This window comes from Sus scrofa, unplaced genomic scaffold, assembly GCF_000003025.6.
Source record: "Sus scrofa isolate TJ Tabasco breed Duroc unplaced genomic scaffold, Sscrofa11.1 Contig2448, whole genome shotgun sequence".
Taxonomy (NCBI): Eukaryota; Metazoa; Chordata; class Mammalia; order Artiodactyla; family Suidae; genus Sus; species Sus scrofa.
The window spans coordinates 16,137-37,987 of NW_018085091.1; the positions used below are offsets into that span (position 1 = coordinate 16,137).

Below are 21,851 nucleotides of genomic sequence, written 5' to 3' on the forward strand. Positions count from 1 at the left end.
CACCTGGCCAACCTCCAGGGCTTGCTTTTTTCTCTCTTTCTCACCATTTACCTGCTCACTATGGCCAGCAACCTCCTCATCATGGTACTGTTCTCAGCTGACACCACCCTCCAGTCCCCCATGTACTTCTTCCTTCCAGTCCTGTCAGCCCTGGGGATTGGCTACACATCTATCACAGTGTCCCTACTGTTTCACTATCCTCAATGGTCAGAACCACATCGCTCGCTCTGGCTGTGCTCTCCAGATGTTCTTCTTTCTCTTCTTTGGTGCCACAGAGGTTACCTCCTGGCAGCCATGGCCTATGACCACTATACCACCATATGCTCAGCCACCAGATGTGCCAGTGTCCAGCTGGGTCGGCCTGGGCCTGTGGAGCAATGGAAGGAAGGCTGAAGAAAAGCATAAGGGCGGGGGGAGAAACAGAAATGAGGGAGTTCTTATTGTGGCTCAGCAATAAGAAACCTGACTAGTAGCCATGAGGATGCAGGTTCAATCCCTGGCCTCATTCAGCGGGTTAAGGATCCAGCCTTGCTGTGAGCTGTGGTACAGGTAACAGACGTGGCTTAGATCTGGCATTGCCGGCAGCTACGGCTGTGATTTGACCCCTGCTCTGGGAACTTCCATATACCAAAGGTACAGCCCTAAAAAGAAAAAAAACAGAAATTATATGAATAATGGACATTTAAAAAGTGTGAGGAGATATTGCCTTACAAAGGCCCAAAAGAAGCCTGGGAAAGAGGATGAAGAGGATGGATAGTTCTGAAGCCAATAAAAGACAACAAGGCTGACTACGAAGGTTACATGTTTTCCTTATAGATTAGTAAAGTACTTTAGAGAAGGAGTGTACAGATGACTTTGGTTTCTTTTTACTATAAAAAAAAACTGACAACTGTGTGCTCTGCTTTGTTTTTTATGAGCCCAAGTCCCTGCGAAATAGTCTTCTCATAGCTCCTTTCACATCTTTATTCCTCAGTGTGTAGATGAGAGGGTTGAGGGTTGGAGTCAGCACCGTGTAGATGAGGGAGATGAATTTCCCAGAAGTATGGGCGTAAGAGCTGTTGGGCTGGATGTACACAGCGGTGATGGTCCCATAGAAGAGGGACACTACCATCACGTGGGATCCACATGTCCCCAGGGCTTTGCGCCAGGCCTGGACTGACTTGATCCTAGTAACTGCCTTGACGATGTGTCCATAGGACGTCAGTATCAGTGCTAAGGGCAAGAGGAGCAAGACCAGGGATGCAATGAATAGCTGGACCTCATTGGTGTGGATGTCCACACATGCAAGCTTAATCATGGAAGGCACCTCACAGAAGAAATGATGGAGCCGCCGGTGTCCACAGCGAGGCAGCCAGAGGGTGACAGTGCTCTGGATGAGAGCGTTTCCTACTCCACTCAGCCATGCAACCCCTGCCAGGGCCTGGCACAGCCGTGGGTTCATCACAGCTGCATAGTGGAGAGGTTTGCAAATGGCAGCATGGCGGTCAAAAGCCATGACAGCCAGGAGAACACACTCAGTGGAGCCCAAAGCCAGGGAGACATAGAGCTGGACAGCACAGCCCAGGGCGGTTATGGTCTTGGCTGGTCCCCTGAGGTTCCACAGCAGCTGGGGGACAATACTGGTGGTAAAGCAGATATCAACTAGGGAGAGGTGGGTGAGGAAAAAGTACATGGGTGTTTTGAGATTAGGGTCAATGGAAGCGATCAGAATGATGACTGTGTTTCCCACCAGAGTCAGGAGATACGTTACCAAAACAACCACTAAGAGTATCCCACACACGTATACACACAATACTTCAACAGAAATGTGAAAGATCAATTCTCAGTCATGAGCTGGTTCCTTATTTATAAGATAATTATAAGAATATGTTCACTTTAGGCTTTCAGAACGACTCTATTCCACTATGATGCAAAATTTATCATCATATATGTACCACATGAACTCTTCTCACCCAGATGAACATCATTTAAAGCCAGAATCTCAATTTACTTCTAAAAGTTAAGAGTCATAGGCATGGTGCCGATATAAAATCAAGGCATCAATAGAAGTGAATAAGTTAAAAGAGAGGAAGTTTTCCAGTTTTGCAGACTGAGATTTTCATGGTAGTATGAAAAAGAACGTTAAGCCATAGAGTTCAAATTATTATTACCTTGAAATACCAACTCGATGCCTAAGGCCCTCGTACTGGTTGTAGGGACTGTTATATCTGAAGATCAGTAAGGCAGGAGAGGCTAGGAGAGGACCCAAGACAATGAATCTGGAAAGATCCCAAGGACACAGATCTCCCAGTATGGCAATGAATATCAGGCTCTGTAGTATCCAGAGAAGAACTGTCCCAGGAGATGATTCCGAAAGATACTTTCATCCGTGATTGTTTACTTTTGTTTCAATCTAGGTCAAACAACATCACCAACCAGCACTGAGTTGTTTTCTCATTTCTGTCATATTCATGCTTTTTCCGATCATATAATCTATACATGTAAGTGTATATATATATTTAATATGTCCTATTGGCTCATTTCTTCATATTTTCTGTCTTTTTAATTTTTGCCAGTTTAGTGGTATATATCATGATTTCAATTTGTACTCCCCTGATAACTGATGAAGTTAACTAGATTACTTCACATTTCCAATTGCCTAATAATTACCTAAAAATACATAAATGTGAGAAACTGAAGAAAGCAGTCTTTGGCTACAGAGTCAAGTAAACTTTACTGACCAAATTCTCCTTTTCTCTCTGCAGTTTAACCCTGGCAGGTCCAGAAACTGTACTTATCAAGCTAGAGGCACAGAGGAAGATGCAAAAGATGGAAAGTAGAGACTCTTACAACACTCAGATTCCCAGACCACTGCAGGGTCTTAGACAGGTACAGGCTCAAGCTGGGGGAACAGAATCTTTAAATGTAAATTGTGTTGGCTGACAGTGGGTATTTTAATTACTTATATGAGAATACTTTATTAATAAAGGTGGACATTTTTTACCATTTGAAAATGACCCAAAATATTATGACACACTCTAAAGACATAATCCAGAAGCAGGGAAAGAACTGCTACATGGTATGGTAAGAATGAATAAAGGGATAAAATTATTGTTCTTCTGTCTTAGTCATGCCCCATGAGAAGTCTCATTTTATCAGTAGGTAAATATGAACTGAGTTTTACTAGGTGCCAGACAGTTTGCCAAGCATGCTGCTGGCATTACTTACTGCTCGCCACCCTGTGAGGTTGGGAATGTCATAGGTTTGGAAATGCTACCTTCTAGAAGTTAATTTGCCCTGGGAATTAGAACCTAGGTTGCCCCAACTCTAAAGTCCATGCCTTTATATAATGCAAAATATTCTCCCAAAGATCATAGGTACAACCTATGTCCAACCTCCTTAGCATAATATGTATGTCCCTTTGTGACCTGGTCCTTTTTTAGTCTTCCAACTGTATCTCCTTTCATTTCCTAATATATTCTCTCTCCTCTGGCTATAATAGACTCCTTAAATTCCTCAAAAGATCCTTTTTTTCTTTATGTTTATATTAGTACACAAAAGATGACCTGGCAACACAGAGGAAGAGAATACAACCGGGCAACTAAGACACATTTGTGAAAGATGAGATTTAAGCTGGACTTTGAGAAAGAGATATGGTATAAATTGCGTAACTTTAAAAAAAGGAAAAATATTCAGAAACTGTTAGGTGTTTAAGAGGTTCTTTGGTGTTTTGTTTTGTCTTGTTTTGCTTTTAAGGGCTGACATAGTGGTCAGTAAAGTGCAAACGATTATATACAGCTAATGAGTACAAAAGCAAAATTTCAGAGTAAGGCAGTCTGGCTTCAGAGTCCATGTGTAAATCACAAAGACACCAGGGGAAGAAATACGGCATCAAATAAGTTGGAATATAAGATTTTGCCTAATAGACCCTGGGTCCATATGAAACTAGATTATATGACCTTCAGGTATTTCATTAAATTATTAAGTAATTCTGTATAAAATATATGTAAAAACCAACAGTTTTCTTTTTTCAATTTTAATTAGATTCATAGATCTGTTCCTTTACTATTTTTTCCTTTTTTAAATTAATATTTATTTTATTACAGTATAGTTGATTTACAATGTTGTGCCAATTTTTGCTAATCAACAAAGTAACACAGTTTTATATGTGTGTACACACACACACACACACACACACACTTTGGTATTATTTTCCATCATGGTCTATCCCAGGAAATTGGCTATAGTCCCCTGTGCTATACAGTAGGACCTTGCTGTCTATCCATTCTAAATGTAAGTTTGCATCTACTGATCTCAAACTCATTTTACTATTTTAAAAAAAAGCCCACATTTTTAAGCTTTGATGTATTTATTTCTTGAAATAATTGGAATACTGTGTACAAAATGTTTTAAATAATATCATAGCAGGGCTCCTTAACAAAGAAAATACTACTGTAATTTCCTCACACTAGCATATACTTCTCAATTTTCTATTTATATATCAAACACTATTTAATTCCCTAGTCGGACATGTAAGCACATATATGTTGGGTAGATTACAGAATCTCCCGATCTGAACCTGTACTGCAGCCCTTCAAAGACGTTTAATAAAAGGAAGCGTGAGTATGTGTATACCACACATGCACTCATACACACATGAGGTTCCATGAGCTGTTCAAGTTGAATCTAAACGCGCTGCTTTTTTCTAAACCGTGTTAGCCACGTTACACTTAAATACAGACAGAGAAGTAAGCAACACACATACTTTCTACTTGGGAGGAGTGATTTAATCTTAGGTCTCTTTAATTACTTTCCTTAACAGAAAGTCACTATTTCCCTGATTTTTCCTTAGGAACTTTGTCCTCATCTCAGCAGTCTTCCCAGGGCTCCCTTCACATCCTTGTTCCGCAGAGTATATATCAGGGGGTTGAGTGTGGGGGTGACAACAGTATAAAAGAGTGTAAGGAACTTGCCCTGACTTCGGCCGTAGGATCTCTTTGGTTGAATGTATATGGCCGAGCTGGGCCCAAAGAAGAGGAACACCACCAGTAGATGGGAACCACAGGTCCCGAGAGCCTTGCGCCAAGCTTGGACGGACTTAATTTTCATCACGGCTTGGACAATGAATCCGTAGGAGACCAATATCAATGCCACAGGAAGAAGAAGGAGGACTAACGTGGCCACAAAAAGCTGGACTTCATTTGCTTGGATGTCCACACAGGCCAACTTGATCATGGCGGGCACTTCACAGAAGAAGTGGTGCAGGTGGCGATGTCCACATCGAGGAAGCCGAAGGGTGATGGTTCCTTGGATGAGAGTGTTTCCTACTCCACTGAGCCATGCTACTCCTGCTAAGGCCTTGCAAAATGATGGGTGCATGATGCTAGTGTAATTAAGAGGTCTGCAGACTGCCACGTAGCGGTCAAATGCCATGATGGTAAGGAGAACACACTCAGTGGAGCCCAGGGAGAGGGACACATAGAGTTGTATGGCACAGCCTGTTGGCGTGATGGTCTTGGCTGGTCCCTTCCGGTTCCAGAGGAGCTGGGGGACGATGCTGGTGGTGAAGCAAAGGTCAAGAGAGGAGAGATTTGTGAGGAAGAAATACATAGGTGTGTGAAGTCTGCAGTCCAGGCAGGAGACCAGGATGATGGCTGTGTTGCCCAGGAGGGTCAAAAGATAGGATATCAACACCACCACGAAAAGAAGGACCTCCAATTGAGGCTGGTCTGAGAATCCAAGCAAAATAAAATCTCCCCCAGAGGTTTCATTGTTTTATTCCATTAGTCTGTTCTTGTAAAAGAGAAAAATGAACTTGGAATTCAGCTGAGGGAAATAGCACTATTACTATTTACTTATAATATTTCAAGTGCTTAGATTTTTTTTTTTTACTGGTGAATTTTTCCAAAGGAAAAAAGTCAATGATTAAAAAGGTATTTTTTATTTTTTATCTTTTAAAGGTATTTTTTAAAATAAAGGCATTCTTTTGTGTCATGATTCTTGACTCAATAAATATTTGACCTTTTTTTCATGTAACCACCCTTTTTGCCACTTTTTTGATAGTTATTATTAAAGGTAATTTTCTTAAAGAAGAAAAGAAGCTTTCAGTTTGGGTGGCTATATAATTCTGTGAGTAGAAGTGGGAGGGGGAAAGGGTAGGAAAATAAACACCTGGTATGAAATGAATAATGAGTGATCGTTTCTACAGAAATTATAAGGCAAAAATAATGGGCAACAGTGAGATAGTGGATCAGAAAAACAAATGGAATATATTTTGCATCTTTTGTTACTCACAAAGCAGGTTATGATAATATTTCTTACAACTGATTATCTGATTAGAGTGTGACATAGGGTCAGCTACAGGTGAATTTCAATATACAAGGACACTAAATAATTTTATAAGTTATTTAGCAACTGACATGATTTGTTGCAAGTTTCTATATCTCAAAGTTGATGGGAAAAAAGATATTTGTGATACATGCACATAAAAACAAAGATGCACAAACTCAGATAGGCACACATTTGTCTGGTTTTTTATTTTAAAAATTTAGATAAAAAAGGTAAAAACTCACCCACACACACCCATTTAAAGACAAGGTACTGGCATTTGGCAAATTAATGAAAAGGCAAAATATGTCTTTGTCACCCATTTTATGCTCTGCAGGACAAAACCAATCTGAATTATTAATATATTCCACCAAACCTCTTCACTTACCATTATTCTACAAGATCACCATTTGAGTCCCCAAATTTTATGCTCTAATGACAGTATCTTATTGAGTCATTTACTTTTAGGAATAATAAAAGCTAAATTTGTCAGTTTATTCAGCTATACTTTAAAAAGTAAAATTTTGTCTTAAATGGGATATATAGGAGTTCCCATTGTGGCTCAGTGGGTTAAGAACCCAATTTAGTGTCTGTGAGGATGCATGTTCGATCCCTGGCCTCAGTGGATTAACGATCCAGTGTTGCTGCAAGTCGTGGGGTAGTTCACAGATGCAGCTCGGATCCTTCGTTGTTGGGCCTATGGAATTAACAGCTACAGCTCAGATTTGACCCCAGCCCAGGAACTTCCATATGCCACAGATGCAGCCTTAAAAAGAAAAAGAAAAAAAAACCTAAATAGGATGTATACAATATTGAGATTTTATTTTTTAATTTTACTGAAGAATAACTGACAAAATTATACGTACTTAAAGTGTACAACATGATAACTTGATATTTATATATTGCAGAAATTAGAAAGATCAGGAAAATTAACATACTCCTCCCCTCACATAATTAACATAGTTAACTCTTTTCTCTCTGTGAGGTGAGAATGCTTCTGATCTACTTTCAGCAACTTCCAAGTATACCACACCACATTACTAACTAAAGTTACCATGCCCTAAGTTAGCTCCTCAGAACTCCTTCTTTTAACTGAAAATATGTACTCTTTGACCTACATTCCCCATTTACTCCTTCCCCACAACCTCCAGAACTCAGTTATATCCTCTATTCTCTATTTCTTTGAAACTGTTTTTTTTAATTCACCACATAAGTGATATCATATAGTATTTTCATACACGTTGTAGCAAATGGCAGGATATCCTTCTTTCTCATGGCTAAATACTAGACAGATAGATAGATAGATAGATAGACAGACACACAGACAGACAGATAGATCAAACTCATTTTCTTTATCCATCCCGCCAGTGAAGAACATTAAGGTTATTTCCATATCCTAGCTATTGTGAATAATGATGCAATAGATATGATGCAATAGATATGACATGCAGATGTCCCTTTTTATATATATATATATATCAGTCTCTGAAATACTGATTTCAATATTGTCAAATATATCCAGGATTGGGATTGCTGGATCATACGGTAGTACAATTTTTAATTTTTTGAGGAACTGTCATACTGCTTTCCAGAATGGCGGTACCATTCTACATTCCCACCTGTAGTGTATAAAGGTCAGCTAAATTTGAATATTTTAAATTCCAGAGCTAATGTTTTTTTTCATTTAGAGCTAAACATTTAAATTTGCATAGTTTATAAAGAGTTCTACTAGGAAAATTTTAAATTCATGCTATAAATATTCCTACATTCTGCATATTCCTGATTCTATATAACATAAAATACTAATCTATTCCACACTGATGAGTTGTAGCTTTAGTCATTAAGAGTCATATTTCAGTAGTTTCAACAAATACTCAGATCAAATCCAAGCATAAGAGGTTATTCCCATCACCTCTGAAATAACATACTTTACATTCTTTTTAAAAATTTAGAATTCATCTCAAGAGTGACCACTTTCAGAATATAATATCTTTCCAAGTAAATTTACATGTTTCCCAACATACATAAAGGGAAGTTCAGGAATTAGCAATTTTTAGCTTAGTATCAAAATTCAAAATCAAACACTTTAGTGGGATGTTAGACTCAAAGGCAACTAGAAACAAATTCTTGGTATTTAAGTTTTACAAAAAAGAATAACATGAATGTAGGTGCTTATGAGTGTACTATTTATTATGACAGTCATAAATGATGTCAAAATCATCTAATTATTTCTCTCATATCTTTCTATTACAATACTCTGACATATTTTTAAAACATTTGGATTACAAGGAATTTTCAAGTGGATCCTTCTATTCCCAGTCATTACTTTATACTAACTTCCATTATGTTGAAAAATACTCTCTCCCGTCCACTGAGAACCAGCTTATAAACTGAAGGTGAGATGTGTAGGCATTTCCCTTCTCCAATTCAAGTCTAAGACATATAGCTTGAAAAGAGTTTTTTAACAGGATCTGAGAGAGTGGTCGAAGATTAAGGATTGAATATATATATATATGCATATATGTGTGTGTGTGTATGTGTGTGTGTAGCTTGAAAAGAGTTTCTGAATAGAATCTGGGGAGAATAGTCAGAGATTAGTGAATGTATGTGACTATACATATAAAATTTCAACCCACAAAATAGGATTGAAAACAGCTATCACTCCAAATCTGAAACATGAAAAAAGGCTACCAAGTGCTATTTGGAAAAAAGAAACATCTAGAAGAAAATCTTTTTTTTCTTTGGGCAAAAAGTTCCAGACCTTTCTTTCCCTCATGCAGGTTTCTGATCATTTCCATGGTGAGAACACTGGTTCTATTTGACACAGATGCATAGAGGTCAGACCTCAGAAAGGACTCCTGAAAGGGAATCTCCAGGAGAGACAGAGTGAGTCATTCGAGCACCATGCTGACTAATGTACCAGGAAGCCACTCAAGAGGGAGACAGATGCGGTGGCCTGAGAAACCAAGACAGGTTACTCACATCTGCTAGGTCACCCCTGCCCTGGCTTTGGCTTGGTCAGCACGCAGAAGAGAAGAGTGGTGACAAGACTTCAGCGTGTTACAATTGCTCCCCTGAAGCAGCTAGCACAGACCAATGCCTACGAGCTAGATGAAAGTAAATGTTGCTTGAGCTGTAGTCCTCGGAGAAAATCAAATGAGAAAAAAATCAGAAGCACATAGGATATAGATGCTTAAGACCTGGGGGATCTATATCTCCAAGTTGCTAATTAACCTGGCATTGTAGAGTGTCCAGAACAGGGCTGTCTCAGGAGAGAAGCATGAAGAAAGGCGTTTCCCAACTGGACATCTGTTTAATCACCAGAATATCACAAATTCTGTCACTCACACCCCAGCCCCTCCAATTTATGTGTTCTTATAATAGTCTTTCCTGGGGATTAAGAAAAGAAAAAACCTATGGCATTGCTATTAGAATTTAGCTACATAATTGGATGAGTGAGACTTGTTTCTCTTTTGTAGCCAGTGGTTTTCATTAACAAGTATAAATAGTCTTCAATGTCAATTGATATTATCCAGGGCACCAATGCCTGAGGAATACTTTACTACAAGAATACACCAAGTTATCTGAATAAACTCCATATTATTGGCCATTAAACATGTTTATAATTTTACCTTAAGTTAAACTGGTATGATGAACATTTTTATAAATAAATATAAGCTTTCAAATTAAGTTTTCATATATTACTTTATAGATATAACTTTGTTTCCTTATTTATTTATTTATTTTTAGGGCCACACCCACAGCTTATGGAAGTTCCCAGGATAGGGGTCAAATCGGAGCTGTAGCTGCTGGCTGATGCCACAGCCACAGCAACACCAGATCTGAGCCATGTCTGCAACCTACACCACAGCTCACGGCAATGCCTTATCCTTAACCCACTAAGCCAGTTCAGGATCGAACCTGCGTCCTCACGGATTCTAGTCAGATTTGTTTCCGCTGAGCCGCAAGGGGAACCCCTGACATTGCTATATTTAAAGGAGCTGAAAACATACATATTTCTTTTTTTTGTCTTTTTTTTTTTTTTTTGCCATTTCTTGGGCCGCTCCCGCGGCATATGGAGGTTCCCAGGCTAGGGGTCGAATCGGAGCTGTAGCCACCGGCCTACGCCAGAGCCACAGCAACGCAGGATCCGAGCCGCGTCTGCAACCTACACCACAGCTCACGGCAACGCCGGATCCTTAACCCACTGAGCAAGGCCAGGGACCGAACCCGCAACCTCATGGTTCCTAGTCGGATTCGTTAACCACTGCGCCACGACGGGAACTCCTAAACATCCATATTTCTAATGTCAGTGCATAAGAGTGCCCCCACTCATTCCAATTCAGCAATTAATTCTGCCTTACAATCTGCTAGGTTAAAAAAAAGTACGTATCACGATGGCTTTTGATTCACCTTACATAAACCTTCCAAATACTAAGTTTGTACAAGTATTCATCTGTATTTTCTCCAATTATGAAAGCAAGAGCCATATTTTGCAGTAAAGTCTTTACCTAGTTAATTCTTTTATGTATATTCATTAAATTGGTTAGCCAGAGATCTAATATTACCATTATTTTAGTGGATCATAATTTGACCCATTAAATAATATATTAATTCCTCACTGATTTGTAGGACTAAATGTTTTCTGGTGATCATTATTGTTGTTGAACATTAATGATTAAGCACAAGTAAATATATTTAATTGAAAGATAGTATTGAAGCGAGTTATCCAGTAGCACTTTCTGAGAGTTGAAATACTACATATTAGAATGATATGTTGCTTTCCAGGTAGTCAGAGTTTAGTGCTAGATAAGCAATCTCTAGATTTGTTGCCATTGTGGCCTTTTAATTTAATACTGATCAGTTATTCTCAGCACATAAAGGAATCTTAAAACCAGTCTATAATTTTCCAAAGGCATCTGTGGTGTTGTGTAAGATTAGGTTGTGATGATGAATGTCGGAGTAATCTAAAATATCACACAAATCAGTAATTGAGTTCTTCATCCTGATTCAAAAGGAAGGCCAATATTTTCCATATTCAGAATAAGTGTTTCTCAAGTAGCCTTTCAAGGGAGAAAGAACTGTTACTGGTGCCAGTAATGCCAACTATTTTAATGCTATATAAATGAACTTGAAAATTTATTGCTTTGGATTAAGGCTTTGTCTTCCATGGAAATTTGTAAAATTATGTAATAGAAAATAAATTTTTTTTTTGGTTTGTTTGTTTGTTTGTTTGTTTTTGGTTTTTAGGGCTGCACCCAAGGCTCATGGAGCTTCCCAGGCCAGGGATCAAATCAAAGCTACAGCTGCCAGCCCACATCACAGCCACAGAAATGCCAGATGCAAGCTGTGTCTGCAACCTACACCACAGCTTATGGCAAGGCCAGATCCTTAACCCAGGGAGTGAGGCCAGGGATCAAACCTGCATCCTCCTGGATTCTAGTCGGGTTCGTTAACTGTTGAACCACAACGGGAACTCCAGAAAATAGATTTTTTATCAACAGAATATGATTTGAATTGGACTAAGTATTTCATAAGAAGTATACTTTTTGGAAAGGAAGAGAGTAAACGTCCAGAGGGAGGGACCGGCTACTAATTATTAAATGGAATCCTTTGCAACAGGGAGACTCTAATGCATAAATGGGTTACACAAGTGATGGCTGAAAACCCAAACAGTGGAATGTGAGTTGACCTGGAAATTAGAAACAGCTGGCAGCCACTACCACTGCTGGACTTAAAGAAGCAAAAGTAGCAAAAGGACCGGGATCCCCTGAGGGAAGCAGGGACAAGAGTAAGCCTGCCAGGGAAGCTGGAACCAAAAAAGGGATCGCCACCCCAGCTAGGAAAGCCTCCCACAGCCCAGTGGAAGGAAGAAATACCCTGGCTTCTCTTTTCATTTTAGTCTCAAGCCAGGGTCTCCCAGGTGAGAACTGGTTGATACCGGAGCCTGGGCAAAGCAGCCTTTGGGCACCAGCCCTCCTATGATACAGAACAGTGTTGGAAAAGGAGAAGGAATGACCCTGCTGAGGGCAAAAAACCCAGGACTGGCACACCTCGCAAATATTTCTATCTCCTTTTGGTGGTGAGAAAGGTTACAGAAGGAAGAACATGACAGAGTCTGTACGTCCGTTGTTTCTAATGTTTACAACCACGTCCCTCATCAGAAACATTTTTGGTCAGGCAAACCCAATACATGAACACTTTTATTTCCAAATTACACACATGTACTATTCTATAATATATTTATATCCTTTGTAAAATATAAACTACGCCCCAATGGGTCATCACTTCATGGGATGTACCCCATCTACTTTAGAGACAGCTACAGAAAAACCTCTTCTATTCTTCTAAAAGTGGTAACAATACTGTGTGTAGATCGTAATTTCTTTCTGATATGAAGGTGTTATTATTAACCACTTCTTAAAAGAGCTTGCGAATTTGCAATACTTTCTCCTTTTATACTAGAGGGCAGAGTCCACTTCGTCCCCATCATTTCCTATTTCCCTGAAGTCTATAGGTCATTACTTAGATCCTCAGTAACTGCATATTAACCTGATGCAGGTATATACAGATGTCGGCACACCATGCACAAAACTGAGTTTGGCAAACAAAAAAAAAGTTTAGCGAGTTACCATTGTGGCTCAACAGAATCGAACCCGATTAGTATCCATGAGGATTTGGGTTCAATCCCTGGCCTTGCTCAGTAGGTTAAGGTCTGGCGTTTCCACAAGCTGCTGTAGGTTGTAAACGCGGCTTGGATTTGGTGTTGCTGTGTCCATGGTATAGGCTGGCAGCTGCAGCTCCAGTTCAACCCCTAGCCCAAGAACTTCCATATGCCACCAGTTCGACCCTAAACAAACAAACAAACAAACAAACAAAAGTTAAATGAATTAATTTTTTAGAACAAGTATTTCAAGGGAGTTCCATTGTGGCGCAGTAGGTTAAGGATCTGGCATTGTCACTGCAGCTGCTTGGGTTGCTGATGTGGCACAAGTTCAGTTCCTGACCTGGGAATTTCCACATACTATAGGAGTGGTCAAAAAATAAATAAAATAAGTATCTTAAGATACTATCTAAATAATACTGGCACTTTTAGTAGCATATATGATAGAAAGTAGGTGAAGTGACCTTAATGGGCTTTGCAAATGAGCAGAATGTAAGGATGTTCTCATAGTCTGGAACTATAATTGTCCTTTCTGTTATCCCATATAGATGCCATCTCCTGTAACAACACGAAGGTATCTGACTTGGATATCTTTACAACAAAATGCATGTGTACATAAAGGTGTATGTCACTGACTGTCTTCCAGGGGAAACAGAAGCACAAGCCTCCGTGGTGCCTCTCTCTCCAGAGACCTAGCTCCCTCTCTAAAACAGAGACGGGAAGGTACTTGGGAAGGAGAACTCCAGAGGTGTGTGCTGAGGAAGCGAGCTAATACCATCCATCTGCAGAGAGCCTGAGCCGCGAGATCCCAGGAGAGAGTGAGCTGACAAACTGCCTACCTGTGATTCCTCCACTGCCTGTCCTGGATCTGTGACCATGATGGAACTTTTCATCAAAGCCACCAACAGCCTCTATAGCTGGATTGCCATTCTTTCTATAAGGTAGGTCTTTCTTTAGCATGTTATGGGGGAAAGGGGAATTTATTTTAAAAATTGAGGAAATCCAGAGCTAATTCCCTTTAGAAGTGAACAAAAGCAGTTTTTCAATATATACACCAACATTGACCATATTTTTAATTACGGAAATTGTCTACCTTCTTCTTTTCACAGACATGAGCCCCACTTTCTTCATCTTGATTAACAACAGGAATGTGAAAGGGGGAGAAAGTAGTTTCAGTGCAGTGTCTGCTTGGAAAATATTGTTATTCTTGCAACATAAATACCCAAGGAAACACTTGTGAAAATATAGAATTATATCAAGCAAAATGAAGCCATTCATGTGCTGTCTTTTTTCTAGGAGACACTGAATCTTTCAACAGTTCCCTTACTCTTTACTGAATAGTAGAAGGTAAGGTCAATGTCAGGTTTGGTGTACCATAACATCCAGGGCTTTTATTTTACCAGCAAAATACATGGCCAGATAGACAAATGTTAACAACCAAAGTGACTACCAGTATCAGTTTCCTCCTCTCAGTGTAATTCCGGAATAAATATTATCTTCTACTCAAAACACATAATAGTTTCATCTTGGCAAAAAATCAAAATGCAACCTATTATTACCATTGATACCAAAGAAAATAAGCCATTATTCCCTTTAACTGGACTATGTAATAGTTGCCAGAGACCAGGTATAATCGCTGTGGGTTCTTAGAATTAAATTTTTATTTTCTAGTTGAGATATTTAAAGGACAATGAGAAATTTTCATTGGAGGTTTTCTTTGGTCATTCATGCCTGCAGTATGTAGAAGTTGCTGGGCCAGGGATCAAATCTGTGCCACAGCAGGGACCCAAGCATAACCTGTTTCACCACAAGAGAACTCCAATGGAGGGTTTTGGGCGGGGGGTGGTTTGGAGTTGTTTGTTTTTAAGGAATCTACTAAGATTTGATTCCATGGGTAAATTACTATAGTCATTTTGGAGAGATCAGAATTGACTATTCAGAATTACAAATTTTCATAACTACATTCCTTGATCTTTGCAAGTTAATAGTTTAAAACACACTTCTAAATTCTACACAATTTATTTTATGAAAGGTCAACAGATTATTTTAGGTGGCTGAATTCATGTACTCCTGTAAGTAAAGCATATTAAAGCATAAGGACTATAGATGCCACCAGGGAGAAGAGCTTGCTTGCTGGAGGCTCTGAATTAGATTTTTCTAAAGAGCAATATTTATAAAATTGGAAGACTAATGACTCAAATAGGGAGATCACAAAAGTTTTCCTTTATCATCAGGTCACTATAATTATTCACTTCACAGAAAAACAATGAATATTAAATAACCCTATCTGATGGTCGCTGTTTGAAAATTCTAACTGTTCTTATTTAGTCTCTGTGTCTCCAATTCTATACACTTCTCTTTCAGATTCTTGATCATGTGATGTATCTTTCAGATTATCTGGTGTATTTATTGTCTATCATATCTATATATGCAATGATCAACTTATTTTCAACATCTTGCTTTTTCACAGTCTGCACACTATGGCCTGTGTATTTTATCTTCAGAGAGTTTGGGATATATCTCAAGTCTGTTTTGTATGTGATCTAATGTCAACCCTATGCTTATATATTTCCTTTCAATGAATTTGATGCTTTCAAGACTGTATTTGTCTCCTTCTTTGTAACAGGCCCAGCTACTACATTTTTTAATTTCACATAATTTTCTTTTGTCTGTTCTCTCTATATATAAAAATCAAGTGTCCAAATGCTCACTTTACTCAGTTTGTCATTTTTGCATTGGTTATGACCTCTGATCGCCTTCCCACAGGAAGAAAATCGGAATGCCCAAGATTTTCTGTGAAAGGTGATTCACCGTTAAGCAATGAAAGGGACAAATTTTAGCACTCCCGCAGGTTTCATCTTACTGGGCTTTTCTGACCAGCCCCGGCTGGAGATGGTTCTCCTTCTGGTCGTCTCTGTCACGTACACTCTGACACTGACGGGGAACACGGTGATCATACTGGCCTCATACTTGTGCCCCAAACTCCACACACCCATGTATTTCTTCCTCTCCAATCTCTCCTTCCTGGACCTCTGTTTCACTACCAGTATTGTCCCACAAATGCTTTGGAATCTCAGGGGGCCTGCGAAGACCATCAGCTACACTGGTTGTGTGCTCCAGCTCTACGTTGCTTTGGGGCTGGGCTCCACGGAGTGCGTCCTCCTGGCCGTTATGGCCTATGACCGCTTCAGTGCCATCTGTCAGCCCCTCCACTATGACGTTATCATGCACCCCAAGCTTCTCCAGCAGCTAGCAGCTCTGGCCTGGATCAGTGGTTTCGTGGAGGCCACAGTTCAGACCATCCTGGTTTTCCAGTTGTCTCTCTGCAGCCACCACAGGGTGGATGATTTCATGTGTGAGGTGCCGGCCCTGATTAAAAGCGCCTGTGTGAACACAAGCTTCCTGGAAAATGAGCTCGCCGTAGCCAGTGTCCTCTATGTTGTTGTACCTCTGGGGCTTATTCTGGTCTCTTATGGCGGGATTGTTAGGAGCGTGCTGAGGATAAAATCTGCCCAAGGCAGGAGGAAAGCATGTGGGACCTGTGGGTCCCACCTGCTTGTTGTGGTTTTGTTCTTTGGAAGTATCATTTCCGTCTACATCCAACCCAAGAGCAAATACACACAGAATCACAGTAAATTCCTCACCCTCTTCTACACTGTAGTGACACCCGCACTTAATCCTTTGATCTACACCTTGAGAAACAAAGAGGTTAAGTGGGCGCTAAGAGGATTACTAAGAAGAGTTCCTCGTTAGGGAGAAATGTGAATTATACTCACATAATTCCTCAGATATTGGAGAATTCCTCCAATTATGGGTTCCCCTTTCATGGACAAGAATCACAGTTACATCTCCTAAATAAAATGGCCTGAAATTTTCTTTCAATGACATCCCGAAGTTACTTATCCTAAATCCTTAAATCCTTACCCTGAGCCCTTCTACTTGCTCTCTCCAGAATTGCTATCTATCTCCCTCTCCCCACCGCCAGCTGTTTTGTAAAGATTCTATGAACAAATAAACCAACATATAAGGTATGTGCTTGTGTACACATATTACATTTTCGTAAATCCTGAAGTTACTGCTCTAGTGGTTAACTGATGAACGATACGGTCACGACAGATCTATTTTCTCATCACGGAAGTGACTCTTCTGCCTCTTGGAGGAAAGCTGGAATTATAGCTGCAGAAGTTGGGGCTCACGTGAGAACTTCCTACTGCTCTCCAGGTCTCACATTTGGTAGTTCGACAGACAGTGGGTGTCTATTCATAATTACACACAAGTGTAAAGGGTCCACTGGAAAACACACAATTATCTAATAGTTTTTTCTTATTTGGGGAATTGTTGATTCCTGCTCATTCAGCAGAGGCATCTGGGACTAAATAAATGCCGGGATTTTTCTGATCTCTCCCACCTACAGAGGAAGCCTCCAAGAGATATGAGCCATGGGACTGAATATTTCTCTTATATCCATGTCGTGTCAGTGCAGAACTGCTCTCACTATCTTTTGATCAATCATTTATTTAGCTCTATACCTGGAATCTAAGCAACGATGCAAACACTATTTTAAATATTGTTGTTTAATCTGAATATTTAAATTTGACAAGCGAAACAGATTTCTTTACCAAAAAAAAAAGTCTTTGTCATTTATATATTATTCACTGTTGTGGATATTATCACTTTATAGTATTTATAAAATTGTTTTTCTTCACACTGAACATAATTTTTTAAAATCTATTCTAATAACATACTTTAAAATCTTGGTAATATTTTCAATTTAAAAATATTGGGAGGAGTTCCCGTCATGGTTCAGTGGTTAACAAACCCGACCAGCATTCATGAGGACACAGATTCCATCCCTGGCCTCACTCAGTAGGTCAAGGATCCCATGCTGCCATGAGCTGAGGCACAGATTGCAGATGTGGCTCAGATGCTGCATCGCTGTGGTGTAGGCCGCCAGCTGTAGCTGCAATTGGACCCCTAGCTTGGGAGCCTCTATGTGCCATGGGTACAGCCCTAAAAATACAAAATATATATATTGGGTTAAGAATCTGACGCAGCAGCTCCAGTCCCCTGTGGAGATGCAGGTTCAAGCCCTGGTCCAACACCGTGTGTTAAAGATCCGACATGGATTCAGTCCCTGGCCTGGAAACTTCCATATGCCATGGGTATGGCCAAAGATTAGATAGATAGATAGATAGATTCAACTAGATATTCAGATTGTTTCATCACACACATATATCACATTTTGTTTAGTTAAGGATATCTGTATTGTTCTAAATTTTTTAATATTTCAAACAATGCTACAACAAACAACCTTTTGTTTAGATCCTAGTTTTTATGTGAGGGTGATTTTATGTAATAGATAACTACAAGTGTAATTGCTCTTTTAAAGGATATGCTCGTTAAACACAAAAAATTAATCGATACTACAAAATTTTTCTACAGGGTAACACTATTCATTTACACTCCCACCAAGATTGTATGAGAAAACTCATTGCCTACCCTCCATTTGACAAGTGAGGTAGTTAGAATTTAACATTTAGAAATTTTGCCAAACTAAAATCTGGAAGACCCTCATTGTCTCCACTTGTAACACTGAAATGATTCCACTGTTTTCCTCCTACAACCTGTTATATAGTTACTGTGTTAAAAGATTTTCTGACTTGAAATAATATCTGTATTCCTGAAATAAGCTTTATTTGTCTGTGATGTACTCTTTTCAGAATATTACTTTTATATGGACCAGTCTTTTAAGAGCTATGTAAAATTGTTATATTTATATTTAGAGGTGAGATTGGCCAATAATTTCATTTTCTTATGTCATCCATGGTCTGTTTATGCATCAAGGTTACACTACTCTCATAAACTGTAGAGCAACTTCTTATTTCTTTTTTTTTTTTTTGAAAGAATGTTTTATTTATTTATTTATTTATTGTCTTTTTGCCATTTCTTGGGCCGCTCCCGTGGCATATGGAGGTTCCCAGGCTAGGGGTCAAATCGGAGCTGTAGCCGCAGGCCTACGCCAGAGCCACAGCAAGTGAGATACCTTCATGTTGTTACAGGAGATGGCATCTATATGGGATAACAGAAAGGATACCTAAATTTCGGGCTGTGAGAACATCCTTACATTCTGGTCATTTGCAAAGCCAATTAAGGTCATTCACCTACTTTCTGTCACACATGCTACTGAAAGTGTCAGTATTATTTAGATAGTATCTTATAATACTTACTTTATTTTATTTGACCACTCCCATGGCATATGGAAATTCCCGGGCCAGGAGTTGAACCCAAGATGCTCCAATGACAATGCCAGGTCCTTACCCTGCTGGGCCACAAGGGAACTCCCTTGAAATACTTATTTTTAAAAATGAATTCATTAAACTTTTCTGTTGTTGTTGTTAGCAAAACTCAGTTTTTTGTATGGTGAGCCGATATCTGCAATTCATATGCAGTTACTGAAGATCTAAGTAATGACGATAGACCTCTGGGAAATAGGAAATGATGGGGACGAAGTGGACTCTGCCCTCTAGTGTAAAAGGAAAGAGTATTGCAAATTCAAGAACTCTTTTCAGAAGTGGTTAAAAAGACCGCCTTCATATCAGAAAGGAATTATGATCTACACACAGCATTGTTATCACTTTTAGAAGAATAGACGAGGTTTTTCTGTAGCTGTCTCTAAAGTAGGTGGAGTACATCCCCTGAAGTGATGATCCATGGGGGCGTAGTTTATGTTTTACTAATGATATAAACATACGTGTGGAATAATACATGCACCCACATTGAAAATGACAGTGTCCAAAATGTCCAAAAATGTTTCTGATGAGGGACGTGGTTGTAAACATTAGAAACAACGGACGTACAGACTCTGACATGTTCTTCCTTCTATAACTTTTCTCTCAACTATAGCACCACCAAAAGGGGACAGAAATATTTGCGAGGAAGTTCCCTTCATGGCGCAGTGGTTAACGTAATCCGACTAGGAACCATGAGGTTGCGGGTTCAATCTCTGCCCTTGCTCAGTGGGTTAAGGATCTGGCGTTGCCGTAAGCTGTGGTGTAGGTTGCAGACGCGGCTCGGATCCTGCATTGCTGTGGCTCTGGTGTAGGCCGGTGGCTACAGCTCTGATTCGACCCCTAGCCTGGGAACCTCCATATGCGGTGGGAGCGGCCCAAGAAATAGCAAAAAGACAAAAAAAAAAAAAAAGAAAGAAAGAAAGAAATGTGCCGGTCCTGGTTTTTTTGCCCTCAGATTCGTTCCTTCTCCCTTTCCAACACTGTTCTTCTGTATCATAGGAGGGCTGGTGCCCAAAGGCTGCTTTGCCCAGGCTCCGGTATCAACCGGTTCTCCCCTGGGAGACCCTGGCTTGAGACTAAAATGTAGAGAAAAGAGAAGCCAGGTCTTTCTTCCTTCCACTGGGCTGTGGGAGGCTTTCCTAGCTGGGGTGCTGATCCCCTTTTTTGGTCCCAGCTTCCCTGGCAGGCTTACTCTTGTCCCCAGGGGATCCCGGTCCTTTTGCTACTTTGCTTGTTTTAAGTCCAGCAGTGGTAGTGGCTGCCAGCTGTTTCTAATTTCCAGGTCAACTCACATTCCACTGTTTGGGTTTTCAGCCATCACTTGTGTAACCCATTTATGCATTAGAGTCTCCCTGTTGCAAAGGATTCCATTTAATAATTAGTAGCCGGTCCCTCCCTCTGGACGTTTACTCTCTTCCCTTCCAAAAAGTATACTTCTTAGGAAATACGTAGTCCGATTCAAATCATGATCTGTTGACTTCAAAAAGCTGTTTTCTATCAAACATGTTTATGAATTTCCACGGAAGACAAACCCTTAATCCAAAGCAATGGATTTTTAAGTTGGATTTAGATAGCATCAAAATGGTTGGCGGTCCTGGCACCAGGATCAGCTCTTTCTCCCTTGAAAGGCTACTTGAGAAGCACTTGTTCTGAACATGGAAAATATTGGCCTTCCTTTTGAATCAGGATCAAGAGCTCAGTGACTGTTGTATGACATTATAGATTACTCCGACATTCATTATCATAACCTGATCTTACCCAGTGCCGCAAATGCCTTTGGAAAATTATTGACCGGTGTTAAGATTCCTTTATGTGCTGCCAATAACGGATCAGTATTAAATTAAAAGGCCACAAGGACAACAAATCTACAGATTGCTTTTCTAGCCCTAAGCTCTGTCTGCCTGAAAGTCAATGTATCATTCTAATACGTAGTGTTTCAACTCTCAAAAAGTACTTCTGGATAACTGACTTCACTGCTGTCTCTCAATTAAATATATTTCCTTGTGCTTAATCATTCATGTTCAGCAGCAATAACAATCCCCAGAAAATATCGGGTCTCCCAAATCAGTGAGGAATTAATGTATTATTTAATGGGTCAAATTATGATCCACTAAAATAGTGATAACGTTAGATCTCTGGCTAACCAATTTAATGAGAATATACATAAAAGGATTAAGTAGGTAAAGATTGGACTGCAAAATATGACTCTTACTCTCACAATAGGAGAAAATACAGGTGAACACTTGCACAACCTTAGTATTTGGAAGGTTTCCATAAGGCACATCAGAAGCCATCGTGGTAGGTACTTTTTTACCTAGCAGATCTTACGACAGAAAGAATCACCGAATTGGGATGAGTGGGGGCTCTCTTATGCACCGACATTATTAGGCATATGGACGTTTTCAACTCCTTTCTATTTAGCAGCGTTCTATCTGTACAGAACTGTATGAGAAGATCATTGTAAAGCCTGCAGTTTGTTATAAAAATGTTCATCATAGCAGTTTAACTTATGGGGTAAAATTAGAAACATGTTTAATGGCCAATACTATGGAGTTTATTCAGATAACTTGGTGTATTCTTGTAGTAAAGTG

At 39.7% G+C, this 21,851-nt stretch overlaps 3 protein-coding genes across 3 annotated transcripts; 1 reads left to right on the top strand and 2 right to left on the bottom strand.

Annotated features, from left to right (window-relative positions):
- Positions 1–910: 910 nt before the first annotated feature.
- Positions 911–2,452, bottom strand: LOC102166582 (olfactory receptor 2G3-like). The gene is made up of 2 exons (XM_021081832.1): positions 2,416–2,452; positions 911–1,794 (listed from the first exon to the last, which is right to left on the bottom strand). Exons 1-2 carry the CDS (start codon positions 2,450–2,452, stop codon positions 911–913), a joined length of 921 nt encoding a protein of 306 aa, XP_020937491.1.
- A 1,901-nt stretch (positions 2,453–4,353) lies between these two features.
- On the bottom strand, positions 4,354–5,800 carry LOC110258580 (olfactory receptor 2G6-like). Its single transcript, XM_021081831.1, has one exon. It carries the CDS (start codon positions 5,587–5,589, stop codon positions 4,843–4,845), a length of 747 nt encoding a protein of 248 aa, XP_020937490.1. The 5' UTR covers positions 5,590–5,800; the 3' UTR covers positions 4,354–4,842.
- A 9,990-nt stretch (positions 5,801–15,790) lies between these two features.
- Positions 15,791–16,723, top strand: LOC110258581 (olfactory receptor 2H1-like). Its single transcript, XM_021081833.1, has one exon. The coding sequence runs from the start codon at positions 15,791–15,793 to the stop codon at positions 16,721–16,723; it is 933 nt and encodes a 310-aa protein (XP_020937492.1).
- The last annotated feature ends 5,128 nt before the right edge of the window (positions 16,724–21,851 follow it).